This window comes from Pelophylax lessonae (genome assembly GCF_965119305.1).
Source record: "Pelophylax lessonae genome assembly, chromosome: 4".
Lineage (NCBI taxonomy): Eukaryota > Metazoa > Chordata > Amphibia > Anura > Ranidae > Pelophylax > Pelophylax lessonae.
Window position 1 is genome coordinate 557,021,350 of NC_138771.1, and position 17,212 is coordinate 557,038,561.

The window sequence follows — 17,212 nt, forward strand, 5'->3', positions numbered from 1 at the left end:
ATCAGGGTATACCTGAAAGCTACGGAATCATTCCGTAAGACGGATTCACTTTTTGTGATCACGGATGGCCCCAGAAAGGGTTTGCCTGCATCTGCCGCGACCATTGCCAAATGGATTAGACAAACGGTGGTACAGGCTTATTCTATTAAGGGTCAGAGTCCTCCGTTCCCTGTTAGGGCGCACTCCACTCGAGCGCTCAGTACTTCCTGGGCCTTTCGCCATCAGGCGTCAGTGGTCCAGGTATGTAAGGCGGCCACTTGGTCGTCGGTACATACCTTTACAAAATTCTATAAAATTGATGTGACGGCATCGGCGGATGCCTCATTTGGCCGCAAGGTTTTGCAGGCCGCAATTTGAGGAGACCGGTGGTCTACCTCGAGGGTTTTTTTCTGTTTGAAAAAAAAAAAAAAAAAGAGAATTTTTTTTTTTTTCTCTCTTTTGTTGAGTCTCATCATTAAGGATGAGCATTGTAAACTTCTAGTTGGCACCGGTTGGGCCTTCTAGATTGGGATTTGATTTCATTTTCCCACCCCTCAGTTGTGATACTGCTCTGGGACGTCCCGAAGGTGGTGTATCACCGAGGACTACGTCTGTCAATGAGCGCTAGAGAAAAATGGATTTTTGTAAAATCTTACCGTAAAATCCTTTTCTCTTAGCTCATTGACAGACGTAGTCCCCGCCCCTCTGTTTTTTTGAGTTGGGTTGGGTTAAAATCTCTAAAGACTGCTTTTTCACATAACTGATTTGCTGAGGCAGAGAGAGAGAGGATATACCCTCTGGGACTGCCCCTAGGGTGTGGCCAGAGCTTTTTAATTTCCTGTCTAGTCCTGCTCCTGTGGAGGCAACATAACCCGAAGGTGGTGTATCACCGAGGACTACGTCTGTCAATGAGCTAAGAGAAAAGGATTTTACGGTAAGATTTTACAAAAATCCATTTATATATATCTCCATCCTGTACAACCACTTTGATAGTTAGCAGGGCATTGTCTGTAGTCTGAGCAAGTCACATGGACAGATCTAGCTATATACGGACAATTCGCTAAAAAATGAAGTCAATGGCAAGGCATGCGCTTTTTTTTTTTTTCTGTTTTTATTTAATCTTGGACCACCTGCATTTTCTTATCTTCAATTTAGGTTTTGGATTTTACTCCTTTTATGTGATGGTAAAGGAAGAGGAGGAGCTGAGCTTGCCCACCTACAAAGAAATTAAGTCTTGAATTTTTTGCTTAGCTGTATTTTTATATGATAGAGACAGACTGTCAACCAAAAATCTAGAAAACAAACAATACAATTGTTCTAAATTGAGTTGCAGTTCAGTGAGTAAAATAGGTATTTGATCCCCTACCTACCAACCAACAATATTTCTGGCTCCCACAAATTGGCTACAGTATGTGCTAATGTGTTAGACAGATTTTAGGAAGATGCTCCTAACGACAACTTATGTGTATAAAAGACTCCTATCCACAGAACCTTTATCTTCCATTCAAACCTCACCATCATGGGTGGGACCAAACAGCTGTCGTAGGACATCAGGGACAAGAGTGTAGACCTGCACAAGGCTGGAATCGGCTATTAAACCATCAGCAAGAAGCTTGTTGTAAAGGAGACAACTGTTGGAGCCATTTTTTTTATTTGCAAATAAAGAAATCCAAAATAACCATCAATTTCCCTGGAGCTCCATGCAAGATTTTGGCTCATGGATAATCATGAGAAAAGTTTGGGATCAGCCTAAAACTACATGGAAGGAGCTTGTGAATGATCATAAGGCAGTTGGGACCACTGTCACCAAACAAACCATTGGTAACCCCATACGCCACCATTGAAATCCTGCAGTGCAAGAAGCCACATGTGCAGGCCTGTGTGAAGTTTTCCAATAAGCATCTAAATGATTCAGAGAAGGATTAGGATAAAGTACTAGTCAGATGAGACCAAAATTTAACTCTTTGGCTTTAACTCAATTCTCCTTGTTTGGAAGAAGAAAAATGCTGGTTATGACCCTAAAAACACCATCCATACAGTCAAGCACGGAGGTGTAAACATTACGCTTTGGGGCAGTTTCTCTGCTAAAGGTACAGGCTGTCTTTTCCGCATTAAGGGGCCAATGGACAGGGCCATGTATTGTAAAATCTTGGATGAGAACCGTCTTCCCCAGAACACTGAAGACGGGTCTTCCAGCATGACAATGACCTTAAACATAACGCCAAGGCAACAAAGGAATGGCTCGAGAAGAAGCACATTAAAGCGTTTATTACCCTAAAAAAAAAAAAAAATTTGATCCTGTCCCTTTTAAAGGATGTTATACAGGACAGTGCTTGTGCTGTCATTTGGCCCCCTGTGTCACCTGAAATACTTGGTAGATCCTGCTTGGTTCTTCCCTCCCTACTATAAACTGACTACGGTTTATCATGGCTGCTGAGCCCTGACACCATGGTCAGTTTACGTACCTCCGTCATCCTCTGCTCTCCTCTGTCCTCTCCCCCCCTCCCTGGCGGTCAGCTCGTGACAGTGCCTGCCCCTCCCCTCCTGCTGCTATCATAACTTTATAATTTTCTGGCAATCCCCTGTGTTAGATAATGCAATGTCTCCAGTGTCTGTGTTTTTATTTAAAAAAAAAATTCCTCTGTATACCTTATTTCTGAGCACTGCTCTGTGCTCGTGACTGGCCGCCTCTTCTCTCCTGCTCCTGCCTGACATCAGTGGGGGATTCTCGGCCCTTCCCGTTGTAGCTGTCAGATATGGAGAGGGAATGGTGGCTGGTCACGTGAGCGGCGCTCGGAAATAAGGTATACAGGGGCATTTGTTTAATAAAGCACAGACACTGAAGACATTGCATTATTTAACACCGGGGATTGCCAGAACTTGATAAAGTGGGTTTGCAACCACTTTAAGGTCATGGAGTGGCCTAGCCAGTCTCCAGACCTTAATTCTATAGAAAGTTTATGGAGGGAACTGAAAACTTTGAGTTGCCAAGGGACAGCCAAGAAACCTTAAGGATTTAGAGATGTTTGCAAACCTGGTAATCAACTACAAGAATTGTCTTACCTCTGTGCTTGCCAACAAGTGTTTCTCTACCAAGTACTAAATCGGGTTTTGTTTGGGGATCAAATTAGTTATTTTACTCACTGAACTGCAACTCAATTTATAATATTTGTATCGTGTTGTTTTTTTTTCTGTATTTTAGGCTAATATTCTGTCTCGATCATTTAAAATACACCTATGATAAAAATTCTAGACCCTTCATTTCTCTGTAAGTGGGCAAACTTACAAAATCTGCAGATTATCAAATTATTTTCCCCACTGTAGCAGGGGATTTTCGAAGGTCGACTGTCCAAAGCATAGATTTTTTTTTTTCTTCACTGATGAGTTAAAGTCCTATTTTCTTAAAGGAGTAATTTTGGGTGTATAAACAATGCTATGTTCTATGCTGCATTTGTTCCATCTTCGCTTTAAGCTTAAAAACTTGAGTGATCACATGCCTGCTGATTGATCATTTCTCAGTCTGCTCCAAGCAGAGAGTAGTGGCTATCAGTCACCAATTCCTGTTCTGCCCCTCTAGCATTTACTGGCGCTCCAAGCTGCGGAGGGGGCAGGCCCAGCTATCTTTGGCTCTCAGCTGCATAATAGGAGCAAGAGCCAGCTGTCATTTAGGCAGCTAGGAGGATCCTGACAAAATATTCAGGATCCCTCCAATGACTGGATCGGCTCTGTACTATAGCCTGCTATTAGCTGACTTTGGGTCACAGTAGAGCAGAAGTAAGTGCACTTCTGTGACCCAGAAGAGTAGTATGACCTAAACGAACTTTGCCCAAACTTCTCTTTTAAGCAAAATATTTCAGAGCCCTCTTAGCTGAGTTGAAACTGATTGCATCTAGATTATTTGTGTTTCACTTGTCTTTCTGCAAGTCATTCATTTTTTTTTTTGTGTTATGAAGTAACAGTCAGCAAGAAAAGGGACACTGTGTGTATACTCCCCCCCCCCCCCCTTATCCATTGTAGGGGATCCAAATCCAATCACTGAAATCTTCTATAGCCTTTAATATTTTAATGGAATTCTAAAATTTTTGTTTTATAATTTTCAAATCTGCACTTTTCATTTAAGTAATACTTGAGCCTAGTCCTGAGCAATGATGTGCACCCAACACTGGAGGAAGTGCATGTAGATGGAAATGTGGCTGAGGGAGGTACTGAGATGTGAAAAAGCATGAAAAATAGTGAAAATCTTTTTTTAGAAAAACTAATGGCAGTTGATTATAAAACATAAGGCTTTAGCAAAATAAATGTCATTCTGTTGGGGTTTAGATTTACTTTTATCTACCGTCTCACCTGTGACATAACTAGGTCTATTTCTCCTTTGCAGTATCTTTGCAGCCTTACAAGGAACGACCTCCGGCAGATGCATCTGTGGCAAAGAGAATGGTGAACAGAGCACTGGGGCAGCAGAAACAAGAGCCTGATCGGTCTGTGAAGGAGTGAGCTTGGAACCTTTCAGTATTGAGTGTTCATGCAAAGTCCACAGCGCACACTCTACGTCAGTGGTCCTCAACTCTGGTCCTCAGGGCCCACTAACAGGCCAGATTTTAAGTATTACCTTGGGGAGAGAGATGCAGACTAGAGTACTGCAATCACTGAGCAGCAAATTATATCACCTGGGATGGATTTCAGTTATCTTGCAAACCTGGCCTGTTAGTGGGCCCTGAGGACCAGGATTGAGGACCACTGCTCTACGTGGTTTTCTGCACACTAGAGGTGCAGCACAGTCAAATGGGGCAAGCCGGGTCGATCTGTTCAAGGAATTTGGCTTTTCACATTGGGTGGCCTTTAACAATATACAGATTCTTACTTTCCTTAGATCTGCCTTGCTCAGAAAATGTAAAATGTGTATGAAGGAGACAATATACAATAGTATGGAAGCCCATTAAATTTATTCTGGGACATGTTATGCTTTCTTTTTATCACAAGCTGTTTGCTTAGTTAGGCAAGGAAGGCTATTATGCCATAAATCATTTAGTTAAAGAAGCCACCATCCTCTGCCTTTTCAAGTGCCTTGAAGCAGCAGAGACTTGGAAGTTTTTTGTTTTTTTTTTGTTTTGACATGTTACTGCAAAAATAAAATTTCTTTCTGTTTTTGTTCATTCTGGATGCCATGTTTTTAGCATGTGCCCATAACATGATGTAATTGGCAGCTGCGTGAACCGTGTCTTTATTTCATTTTTCTCCCATGTCCCTTTGCAGGAAATGATACACACAGATTTATTTTCAGGTTTATTCCCCCAATAACCAAGGAAGGTAACAGAAAAAGTTTTTAGACTCAAGCATTAAGCAGGATGTCTCACCATTGTAACCTGCCACTCATGTCTCCCCTTTCTGCCTGGTGGAGTATATGCAGAGTGGTTCTTGTGTGTGCATGCATACTGGGCATTAAGTGATTGAGAGCAAATATAAATAGTAATAAGTTATAATTTATTCCTAGACATACACAGAGATATATATGTACTGTTTGGATGCAGTGCTGGTGACTTTACTGCGGGCTGGTGGGAGAAGCTGGAATGGTGTACAGGGATGTGTATTTCACATATCAATACATAATACATAACAGGCCCTGCAGGGCAGTTCTGCAGCTCTGCTGTGAGTTTGAGCAAGTCCGTCTGACAAAAGGCATATGACCTCGAGAACAGCCAAGTGCTGAAGGATCCAATGGCAAAAGTTTATTAGCACCATAAATGCCCTATGGAATCCATAGTATGTGGATATAATGGTCCCAGAGTGCAGGGAGAGACTGAAACAGGATCAGTTGGCTAGGTCTAATGGTGCGGTCTCTGATGCTGTACATCTGAATGACACAACCACTCAGCTTCCATGGCAGCCCTTCAGTGATTAGCGTCATGCCACTATCAGTGCACCATGTACAACTTGCCGAGTGTACAATCAAGTGAATTTGCAGCAACAGTCTTCAGTCCTTCAGATTCACAGCCCTAGATTAAATGGGTATTTACGGTGTTCTTCTTAGTCGAATTGAAATTGTGTGCATCCAGATTACTGGCTTGGGAATCCTGTCACGTGGGTATATCTGATAGTGGGGTTCCCTTTTAGTGACTTATATGTAGCGGATAGGCTGTAGAACATACAGATTCAGACTGCTCATCATTTGAGGTCTGCTTTGTTACCAAGTACCAGAGAATGTAAGATTATCAAGAAGATTCAGCTTTACAACCCTCTCCCATAAGGACTAGCGCCACAGCCAATAGACCCCTCCCCCTCATCGGCAGGCTTGCTGTTAGAGCACTTGAGGCTGATCCTGTTCTCCTCTGGATGTCAAATAGATGAACTTTTGTTCCCTGTCAGTTCTACCGGGCTGATAGCTGGTTGTTGATGAGTCCACTGAATTGTTCAAATCTTTCCTCAGTTTCTGTGCTGTATGAGCCACCTAGAAGTAAAAGTACATAGTATGTTAAAACACTAGCTGTAAGCAAAAATTGGACTATCCAGCGCTGATGCTTTAGTATGTGTGTAATTGACAAGTACTTGTAGAGTTTCAAGTTCCTATTTCCTAAAAATACATCACAGGAGTTGATATTCCTGACTACTTGTCACCTGTCACCTACAGGTAAATGGATATAGGTAAAAAAAAAAAAAAAAGGAAGGAATCTCCTCCCAGACATAAACCCCTCCCAGCTCAGCTAAGTTCAGTTTTTAGCCAGTGTCCTTAGGCTATGGATATGCTTCCCTGTGTCTCTGCAGATGCCTTTTATGGGCTCTAAATCACCTAATTCCTGGCCTGTTCATTACACCCCTTGTGGGGCAGAGAGGAGCTTTATCCAGATATGTTGCAACAGCCAGTAGGCAAAAAGGTCTGTACCTGGACCCTGCATACAAGAGCAGGGATGGCCTGTAATGTCTGCCGGTCAGCAATGGATCCTCTGGGTAGTGATCTATTGTGTACCCTGTGACCTTGTTGGTGGGTTGCCATACAGGTTCCGGGCAGTGATGTCCCTGGAAGGCCCTGTGGGGCATGCCCACCGTAATGTGTCTGGCCCTGCAGCTAAGTGCCTTTTAAAAACTAGCCCTGAGCCTACACAGCCAGGAAATCCTGTTGAAATGCACCATGCTTCTGTCTAGTCAAAGCCATTATTCTTCCAGCCATGCATAGTCGCAGTTGCTGCTTCAACACCAGGCACAGAAAGTATTGGGACGCTTGTCTACTGGGTGTGACTGGTTTAGACTAACACTCCTCTCAGCTGGATGGCTACTTTCCTCTGGGATTTTGCAGCCTTATTTTTAACCCTCAGCAAATTGTGGCCCTGCACAGGCCGAATTCCATTACCAACTAGGACGGACTACCCTACAACATTTACCCTGCAGTGGTCCCCTAAAGGGTCAGATTAGTTCTAAATCCCTGTCCTTATCTGGTAATTCCACTATTTCAGGGGCACAGTCCTTTACTTCCTCTGTGTCAAGAAATGTATTTTCTGCAGCCATATCTTGGCTGTATGATCAACTGTCAGGTTCTCACTGGTTTGAAACACCTAGTACACAAATGTGTGCACTTTGCTTCTCCCCTTTTGATGAAGGATGAGGCATTGGAGGAAAATCTTCAGGAAGAGGTTGATTTAGGTATCCTATGCAACAAAAGGTCATTTTTGATGAGAGACTCCCTTAGGGTAGACCTCTAAGTTTTGGTTCACACCAGCACAGCTTCAAAGTCACCTGACTTTGAAGCAACATGGCACAGCATGTCTTTATTGCGGCTTGCAAACGGAACCTTTTTTTTTAAGTCGGAGTGACTTGAGCTGCTCTGATTAGAGTGGTTACATTGCACTGAATGGGGCTTGACTTGTCAGGGGACTAAGTCGCCTGACAGGTAGCTCCAGTGTGAACCAAGCCTTAATGTAAGCAGATACTACAACTTTTCTCAGAAACATGAAAGAACATCAGCTGATTTAAATGTATTAGCCACTCCAATTTAGAATCAGTATCTAAAGATAGTGGAACAAACCACTTTTTCTTTAAAGCAGAAACGAGTAGGAAGGAATCTACAACAAAGTTTGTTTAAAATGCTTGCAATGATCATACATTAGGCAGTCTTTTTTTTTCTCTCAACAAAAGTTACTGCTACCAGAGTCCTCTTTCCCCAAAAGTCACAGGAATTTTTGGTGTCCACCCTGACCCAAAACCAAAGTCCTTTCCAGTGCATTCACTTTCACCACCAAAGCATTTTGCTCACCAGTACTCCATGGAGGAAAAATTCTACAAGAAATTAAGTTTTTGTTTTTTTTTTTAAGCTGTTGACCTTAGCCATCTTTGTCATCCTTCTCGCTGATAGTAGTGGCTCTGCAGCTAGCAGTGGGAGTTTGCCAAGCCCTTAGTCTGGGTGAAGCGTTTGCTCCATTCTAAAGAATCAGACCCAGAGGTTCCTGCCATTTGGCAGCTCCTAAAATACTTTTCGAGAGCCTTGAGTTTCTTGGTGGATGCCTTGTAAGACACCTTAAGGCAGCTTTCATGGGTGAGCACCACGTTTATCCACATAAAAGTGTTGGTTGGTGGAACTTCTTGCATGAAGCAAATTGAGAGGCTTCCCTCTGAGGGTAAACACTTGTTTGGGCCAACTTTGGATGTCTTTCTTCCAGAAAGGATTGTGTCGAACCGCATGCTCTTACACCATATAAAGAAGGCAAATGTGACCGGTCAGAAACCGGTGACTCCTTTAGAATTCAAAAAGAGTTCTTTAATAAGCACCCAGCCTCAGGCTCTAAGAAAAAGCGAATGTCCCAAGTCCTCCCAACGACAAAGCCTCACAGTGAAAGGTGCCCCCCACAAGCCCAGGTGGGGGGGGGGGGCGTCTATTGGCCTTTGCGGCAGCTTGGACTCAGGAAGTCGCAGAGGACTATAGCAAGGGGTCCAGAGGGCAATAAGCTATTGCTGTTCCCCCCTCAGTGCTCAATGTTCTCATTGGTATCTTCAGATCCACATAAAGGCAGTTTTCTATGTGGCCCTGGAAAGATTACCGACCCAGGGGGTCATCACACCTGTGCCAGCTGTGTAAAGGTATTACCGCTTCTATTCCAAACTGTTCATGGTTTCAAAGACAAATTGAGACGTCTAGCCTATTCTGGACTGTTAGGGTGGAGTCCACCCTATCCATGATTGCTTTTCTTCATCAAGGGGACCTTCTAGCATCGGTGGATATCAGGAATGGCTACACATTCAGATCTCCTGGCCTCTCCAGTGTTTTCTGTGGTTTGCAGTGAAGGATCACCACTATCAGTTTGTATAGTACTAAGATGTTGGTTCCAGTTTTGGGGATGTTGAGAACCCAGGGTCTCTCCACTGTGTTGTACTTGGATGAAATGGCTCAGAAACTGGCGTTAATGTCAAGCAGACAGTATACAAGTCCTGGAGAAGTTAGACTGGATACTGTCCCTTCAGAAGTCGAACCCTGGTTTTGGCACAATGTCTGAAGTACCGAGCCTTGGTACTTGACTCAGCATGGGTGAAGGTAATGCATCTGCAGGAAAAGTATCCATCTCTTCAAGCCCAAATAGGAGTCCCTTGATTCAAGCCTGCATGGTAAGATGGTTGTAACCTTTTTGAGGGATCTCCTATGCCCAGTTTCACTTCAGAGCTATATAGCTCTAAATCCTGTTAGTTTAGGACAAACATCCTGAGTCCTTGGATCTACCAATGCATCCGACTGTCAAGACCGAGTCTGCTCTGGAATGGTGGATATTCACACATATGCTGGACACTGAGAAATTCTTTCTTACACTGAACTGGAAGGTCTTGATGATGGATGCCAGTCTTTTAGGCACGGGAGGTGTTCTAGAGAACCTCTTAGTTCACAGAACGTGGTTGTCAGTGGAGCAGAAGTTGCCAATCAATATCCTGGAACTTACAGTATCTTCAGCTGGCTCTCCTACCTACACTGGGTCTGCCCATCTTCGGGGTCCTACCATCAGGGTGCAGTCAGAAAATACTATGGCTGTGGCATACATAAACCATCAAGGAGGGACAAGAAGCTGTACTGCTCAGAAAGAGCAAACCTATCTTGTCTCGGGCAGAACTTTTATTCTATCCCCCTCCTTCTTGAGGCTAGAAAATTTAACCTCCAGAAAAGTTTTATCATTTTACACGGCAGGCTTATTTTGCCTGGTGTGAGGCTTGTAAGTTTCATCCCTGACAGTATGTCATGGAGCGTATTTCTCCAGTCTGGCTTTGAGTGCCATTAACGGGTATATCTCGTCCTTGGCCATTCTATTTCTATCATGTCTCACTCCTTGGTGCAGGGTACATGGATTGTTCCACCTGTGCAGGCCCTCTGTTCTCCACAGAACCTTAATTTGGTTATGTCTATTTTGCAGTCTTCTTCCTTTTGAACCTCTCCTCCAAGAGATTCCCTTGTTGCTCCTTTATGTGCAGGGTTATCTTTTTGCTTGCCATTACCTCGGCTTTCAGAGTTCGCTTGCGAGCAGGGAACCCTTCTTGGTTCTTCACCATGATAAAGTGGTGTTAAGGCCTTTGTCTTCTTTCCTACCTAGGGTGGTTTCTTCATTCAACCTAAATCAGGACATTGTTGCCACTTTTTGTTCTTATGAAAGGGTCTTTCAATCTTTGAATGTTGTTCAAGCTGTTTCAGTATATCTGAGAGCTACAGCTTTATTCCCTATCTGTTCAGCCTGAAGGGTCCTCACAAGGATCATGCTGCTTCTCAATCCACTAAGTGGATTTGTCGGCTCATTTCTCAGGTCTATAGTATCAAGGGCAAGGTTCCCCCAACTGTCAAGGGCCAGGAGTGTCACTGTTCCTTGGGCTATTTGGCATCAAGATTTTGCTGTTCTTGGGCTATTTGGCATCAAGATTTTGCTGTTCTTGTTTGTAAGGCCTGTTTTATACGGGTTACAGCTTGTATCAGAGCAGTGTGAACCGCAAGAAAGCTTTTGCAAGGCTCTCGGAAAGCTACAAGCAGCTCTTCTAAGCCTTTAAAGAGCCTTCGGCTCCTGTTTGGAAATGTTATAGACAGATTATAATAGGAGTGTTGATTGTCACTGTAAACAAGCTTCCAGCAGGCTTTAACATTCTTTCAACAATCTTCAAGTAGTGCTGAAGCCTGCTAGGAGCTTGTTTTCAAGTGACAATCAGGGCTCCCATTTGGATTTGTTTGCAGCATTTATAGACTCGAGCTGAGGGGTGTATTTGAAAGCTTCAACAAAGCTTGCTGTTCACACTGCTCTTATACATACTGAAACCCCTGTGAAAGAAACCTTCAGCTGCTACCTGGTCTTTTCTTTACATTTACGAAGTTTTACCAGGTAGATGTTTATGCCTCTGTGGCTGCCAGTTTTGGGTGGAAGGTCTTACAGGCAGCTTTGTAGTTCTGTTTCCTTTCTTCTGTGTTGGCTTTGCTGCTGTTACCCACTCCTTAGGTTCATTGCTTTGGAATATCCCAAGTTGTCATTTTTTTTATTTCCTTTTGGGTTTAGTAATGTATGATTGAGATATTTGGATTTCTGGTTTATCTGTAAAGTTATTTTCTTGGCGTATATCACAGGACACAGATCTCTTTACCTTGTCTATATTTTGTTTGCTACAAAACTGATGGTGGCAGCATAGCCCACGTAATCCTAAACAATGAGGTTGATTTACTAGAGGCAAATCCACTGTGCACTTGGAAGTGCAGTCGCTGTAGATCTGAGGGGGAAGATGTAAAATAAGAAAAAGCTCTTCTGATTTCTATCATCCAATCATGTACAAGCAAAAATGCTGTTTTTATTGTCCTTGCATGTCCCCCTCGGAGGTTTTTGATCACCATCTGCCTATCAAAAATGTAGGTTTTGCCACCGTCCTTATTAAAGACATACTTAGGGTTGGTACCTCAGGCCATATGAATATATGGGGACTTTATGGGCAAAGTAATAAATAATAATATAGATACAAAATAGTAAAATAAGACATGTGTTTACTGTCTTTGTATATGCATTACTATACCAAAGTATATCAGATATTGTGAGGGGTTATAGACCCCAGGTGAAGAGGTGTGGTTTAGTTCAGAAGTTGGTGACAAGTGTGAAAATTGTGACTATTTTAGGATAATTCTCTATCAGGTCAGAGGGTTTCTCCTGCGTTTATGTCCCAACGCGTTTCCATGTGTGATAGTATTGATCCCTCTGGAGCAACGAGAACCCGAGCCGTTTAGCGGTCCGTGCTGCTAATAAAGGCAGCCACCTGTTCAATCTCTACTGCTGGTTTTATCCAATCAATGTGTCCTCTTGTGTGTATTGTATTGGCCCTTGATTGGATCCTGATACGTCCAATCTAAGACTGTATTTTGGTGCCAATGGGGATCACTTTCTTGTATAAGGTCAGTAATGTGGGACCTCTCTTATATTCTTGGGGGATTCCTATGGGTCTCCACCTTTTTGGCATATAGTAAGTAATATTACAGTGCTGTTACCATTCAGTAGTCTTTAATGCCAAATGTGTACAAGTTTCCAATCGTTATTGACTTACTTCTTGTGTCCCAGCTTCGGCTGCTTGGCTGCTGCGGTCCTCTCTCCTCCCTGTCAGCTACGGAATGAGGAGGACAGTGGTTCCCCGGCCTATTTAGCGGAGCCGCGCATGCGCAGTCCGCGCTGCACGCCTCCTCTGCTGATCTCCTTCACCTGATGTCCCCCTCAGATCTAAAACGACTGCACATCCAAGTGCACAGTGGATTTGCCTTTAGTAAATATCCCCTTATGGCTCCATGTCTTGCGATGTACTTCAAGAAAAGGATTTTACATGTAAATCAAAAATCCTAATTTTCATCTGCTACCCCTTTAAACTTTTTTCTGCTGCTCACCAAAAGATTTATCAAATTAACACCTCAGCTTTGGTCTAGTCAGGATTCAAGAAATCCACGAAAGTGTAAATGCTCTTATTGTTTGAAGGAGTTGCCATTTATATTACCCAGCATTTACTTGGAGTGACTGCAACACCCCATTCATGATTTTCAACAGTATGCTGCAAGTCTGAGCTAATAGTTCTTTAAATGAATGTCCTTTCTGTTTTTTTTTTTTTTTTTTTTGTAGCAACAGCGAAATGTCCCTGGATTTTCATATCTTGGCTCTCCTACAAGGTAGTACATTTTGGAATGTAGCCACATTGAGCTCATCCCTATGTGCATATTTTTGCTTGCAAGCTGATTTTTTTTTTTTCCCAGCAAGTAAATGTAGACACTACTACCTGAAATTCAAACGCAAACCAATGCAACTCAGACGTCCTTTAAAAACATACTGCATTTGGTGCACTTTTGAGTTTAAATTCCTTAATCAGATACTGCACTCCAAATGCGAATCTGTTAGTACCTAAAATTAAATATTTTGTGACCCTAATGCTGTCGCTCAGGCTCCACTCACCTATATGGCAGTTGTACATCCATATACGTTGGCCATCATATCGACATCGACACTTCATGATGTTGTTGGTGTAGTCTGACTCTGCCACCTCCTGATTGGGATTAATAATAACCTGTAGGGCACAAACAATTAAAGAACACATGAAAAATAATGTAAAACAGGGACTGATGCAGCAGCTGTGTTGGTCAGTAGAGGATACTTTACTCCAGTTTTAGGAAAACTGAGAAATTGTGGTGAGATGACTGTTTTCCACGACGATCTTATCTGTTACTTTGCCCCCAATGCTACTTTATTACAGTTTGCCATTGTGTTAGATCCCTAGTAGGAGAAAACTATTAGGAAAGTTCCAAGAAGTCTTCTTCAAGATGAGTAATCATTTTCCAATCTTCAGTATGAGAAACAGCTGTGGCTCTTGAGAACAATCCAGGTTTTTCATGAGGTAACTGAACTGTGACTTGTAAATGCTAGCATTTTACCTATTGTCACATGCTGCTATGAAAGGAACAGATAAATTGACTAAAAGGGGATGACTTGGCAATGGAAAGTATTTAAAAGTGGGTTACAAAAACCAAAACATCTGGTACAAGGCTTTCAAAGAAAATGAAAGGTGATAAAGTGATGCCGCCAGCAGTAGACTCTCCATAGGATAATGAAGAGAAAGCACTCCACTGGAACAAACGTGTCAGCAATGCCTTAAGTTTTTTTTTTTTTTTTTTTTAGAGGAGGTGAAAAGAACTTTTAGGTGAAGACCAGTACCAATAATGACCTAAGAAAGAACCTATATTCCCCACTCTATTCTAGAGTACCCTGACTTTTCCAGGCATGCTATCACTTTTATGTTAGTGCAGGCACATTGTTTTGATCAGGTAACCTGCAATGACATTGTAGCAAAGCTCTAGACAATAACAATTGGGAGGATTCCACTTATTTACTGCAGGGGTCACTAGAAGCCTTCATAAGTTACCCTAACAATCTCCTTAAGCCTTCAGACCTGCCTAAATAGCAGGCAGTAAAATACAGTTAATTGATCTGGCTTGGGGAAGCAGAACCTTTTAAGGCTTCATGTACACAGGTTGTTTTTAAACCTCTCCTGAACGCTGAAACTTGACAGTTAGTAACTGACAGTTAAAGTCAGTTTTGCCAAGATTATGCGTGTTTACGGCGTTTGCATTTAGAAGCAGTTTTTAGATTGTGAAATGGTCGGAAATGTATCACCGTTAAAAACACCTATAAACGAACTGCTTATAAACGCGAGTTACGCGTTTGCACGCTGTTACAAGCATTTGGCATTTCTAATGCCAATAAACTTCCGGCTGAACGCATGGTTTTGCTTTAGAAGCAGTTGAGTTCAGTGGCATTTTTTTTTTTTTTAAACGCCTGGACAGAAAAGATAATATAGAGGAGAGGTCAGGGGCTGCTGAAAAAAACGCTCAACTGCTCTTAAACCTCTGTTTATCAGCAGCAGTGTACATGAGGCCTAAGACTTGCTGGCTAATGCAAGCCACAGGATTGTCCAAAAAAGCTACCACCAAACAGGTATACATCTCTGCAGAATTCCTAAAATCTTCCTTTTTTTTTTTTTTCAGTGTTTCAAGCTCAACAATAAGCGATATATATTATACATAATAACATTTAAGCAAGTATATACCATGTTTAGGATGTTGTAGAGAAAGGGTATGGCTGAGTTTGAAACATTATGCTAATAAATAGCGAGGATTTAAATATCATTTGATATATTATTTAAAGTTTACAGTTTGAAGCAGTGATCTACATCCAATGCCAATAATGGATTTAGGACCTCATGCACACTTTCTCATGGGGCCATACAAAGTAAACCGCAAGCATATTGCCACTCCTGGGAGACAGCTGCAGTGTACTGCTGTCCATAGTAATGAGTGGATGTACGTTGACTGTATACAGGTTTGCATCATGCTTGCATAAACATGGACATTAGCATGAATCCCTGGGCACAGCTTGTGTGTGCGTCTATGGATTTAAGCACATGCTTATGTAACTACAGCAAATACCTGCTTATAGCTACCATACAGTTCCTCATTACTAAGGGCAACTGCATGGTGCAGCTGTGTCTCCCAAGCACAGAAATATGCTCCCAATTTACATTGTACAGCCTCATACTCCCATGCACATAAAGCCTAAAGGTATGTGTGAGAGAAATATGGGTACATTAGAAATTTTGAATGAATCTTTTGTTTACTGCTATACACCCTTATACATTTCTAGCAAATTTTTGCATAAAAACTGGGTTTTTTGGTTTACATACCCTGCAATTCATGTTCAAGCTTGCCAACTGTGTCAAGTAATCTCTCAAAAATACTTAGTTATTACAAACTTTAGCGGACACACAGTGCCCATATGGGGTAGACAGATAAAGCTTGAAGAGAGCTACACACTCAGGTCTGATCATTTAGCACCTGATGTGTTATATGTATGTAAGCTATTTGGATTTGAGCACAGACATACAGTGGGGAAAATAATTTTTTGATCCCCTGCAGATTTTGTAAGTTTGCCCACTTACAATGAAATTAAGGATCTATAATTTTTTATCATAGGTGTATTTTAAACGATAGAGACAAAATATGAACCAAAAATCCAGAAAAAACACATGCTACAGATGTTATAAACTGAGTTGCAGTTCAGTGAATAAAATAAGTATTTGATCCCCTACCAACTAACAATAATTCTGGCTCCCACAGACTGGCTACAGTATGTGCTCATGTGGTTCACAGATTAGTCCTTTCAATTTAAGATGGTGCTCCTAACAACAACTCATTAAAAAAGACATCTGTCCACAGAATCTTTCTTCAATTCAAACCTCACCATCATGGGCAAGACCAAAAAGCTGTCAAAGGATGTCAGGGACAAGATTGTAGACCTGCACAAGGCTGGAATGGGCTACAGAGCCATCAGCAAGAAGCTTGGTAAGAAGGAGACAACTGTTGGATTGATTATTCACAAATGGAAGAAAAACTAAATAACCATTAATCGCCCTTGATCTGGAGCTCCATGGAAGAATTGTTCTCATGGTGTAAGGATGACCATGAGAAAAGTGAGCGATCAGCCCAGAACTACATGGGAGGAGCTTGTGAATGATCTCAAGGCAGTTGGGACCACAACCCCCAAACAAACCATTGGTAACACAATTCGCCACCATAGATTGAAAATCCTGCAGCACCCGCAAGGTTCCCCTCTTCGAGAAGGCACATCTACAGGCACTTCTGAAGTTTGCCAAGAAACATCTAAATGATTGAGAGTAGGATTGATTAAAAGTGTTGTGGTCAGATGAGACCAAAATTTAGCTCTTTGGCATTAACTCGACTTGCCGTGTTTGGAGGAAGAAAAATGCTGTCTATGACCCTAAGAACACCATCCCTACAGTCAAACACAGAGGTGGAAACATTATGCTTTGGGGCTGTTTCTCTGCTAAAGCTACAGGCAGACTTTGTCGCATTGAAGGGCCAATGGACGGGGCCATGTATTGTAAAATCTTGGATGAGACCCTTCTTCCCTCAGTCAAAACACTGAAGATGGGTCTTCCAGCATGACAATGACCCAAAACATACAGCCAAAGCAAAAAAGGAGTGGCTCAGGAAAAAGCACATTTAGGTCATGAAGTGGCCTAGCCTGTCTCCAGACCTTCATCCTATAGAAAATGTATGGGGGGAGACGAAACTTTGAGTTGCCAAGGGACAACCAGGAAACCTTAATGATTTAGACAACATCTGTAAAGAAAAATGGACCAAAATTCCTCTTAAGATGTGTCCAACCCAGGTAACCCAACTACAAAAAATGTCTTACCTCTGTGC

At 42.2% G+C, this 17,212-nt stretch overlaps 2 protein-coding genes across 2 annotated transcripts in view; one reads left to right on the top strand and one right to left on the bottom strand.

The window, feature by feature from the left end:
• Window positions 1-4,518, top strand: part of R3HCC1 (R3H domain and coiled-coil containing 1) — a 65,026-nt gene extending 60,508 nt beyond the window's left edge. The window contains exon 8 of the mRNA XM_082256026.1: window positions 4,358-4,518. Coding sequence (XP_082112152.1) covers window positions 4,358-4,473 — 116 coding nt within the window. The 3' untranslated portion in view covers window positions 4,474-4,518. The remainder of the gene's footprint in view (window positions 1-4,357) is intronic.
• Window positions 4,519-5,439: 921 nt separating this feature from the next.
• Window positions 5,440-17,212, bottom strand: part of LOXL2 (lysyl oxidase like 2) — a 63,593-nt gene continuing 51,820 nt past the window's right edge. Inside the window, exons 12-13 of the mRNA XM_082253159.1 lie at window positions 13,389-13,500; window positions 5,440-6,424 (exon numbers count right to left, since the gene is read on the bottom strand). Of these exons, the coding sequence (XP_082109285.1) occupies window positions 6,345-6,424; window positions 13,389-13,500 (192 nt within the window). The 3' untranslated portion in view covers window positions 5,440-6,344. The remainder of the gene's footprint in view (window positions 6,425-13,388; window positions 13,501-17,212) is intronic.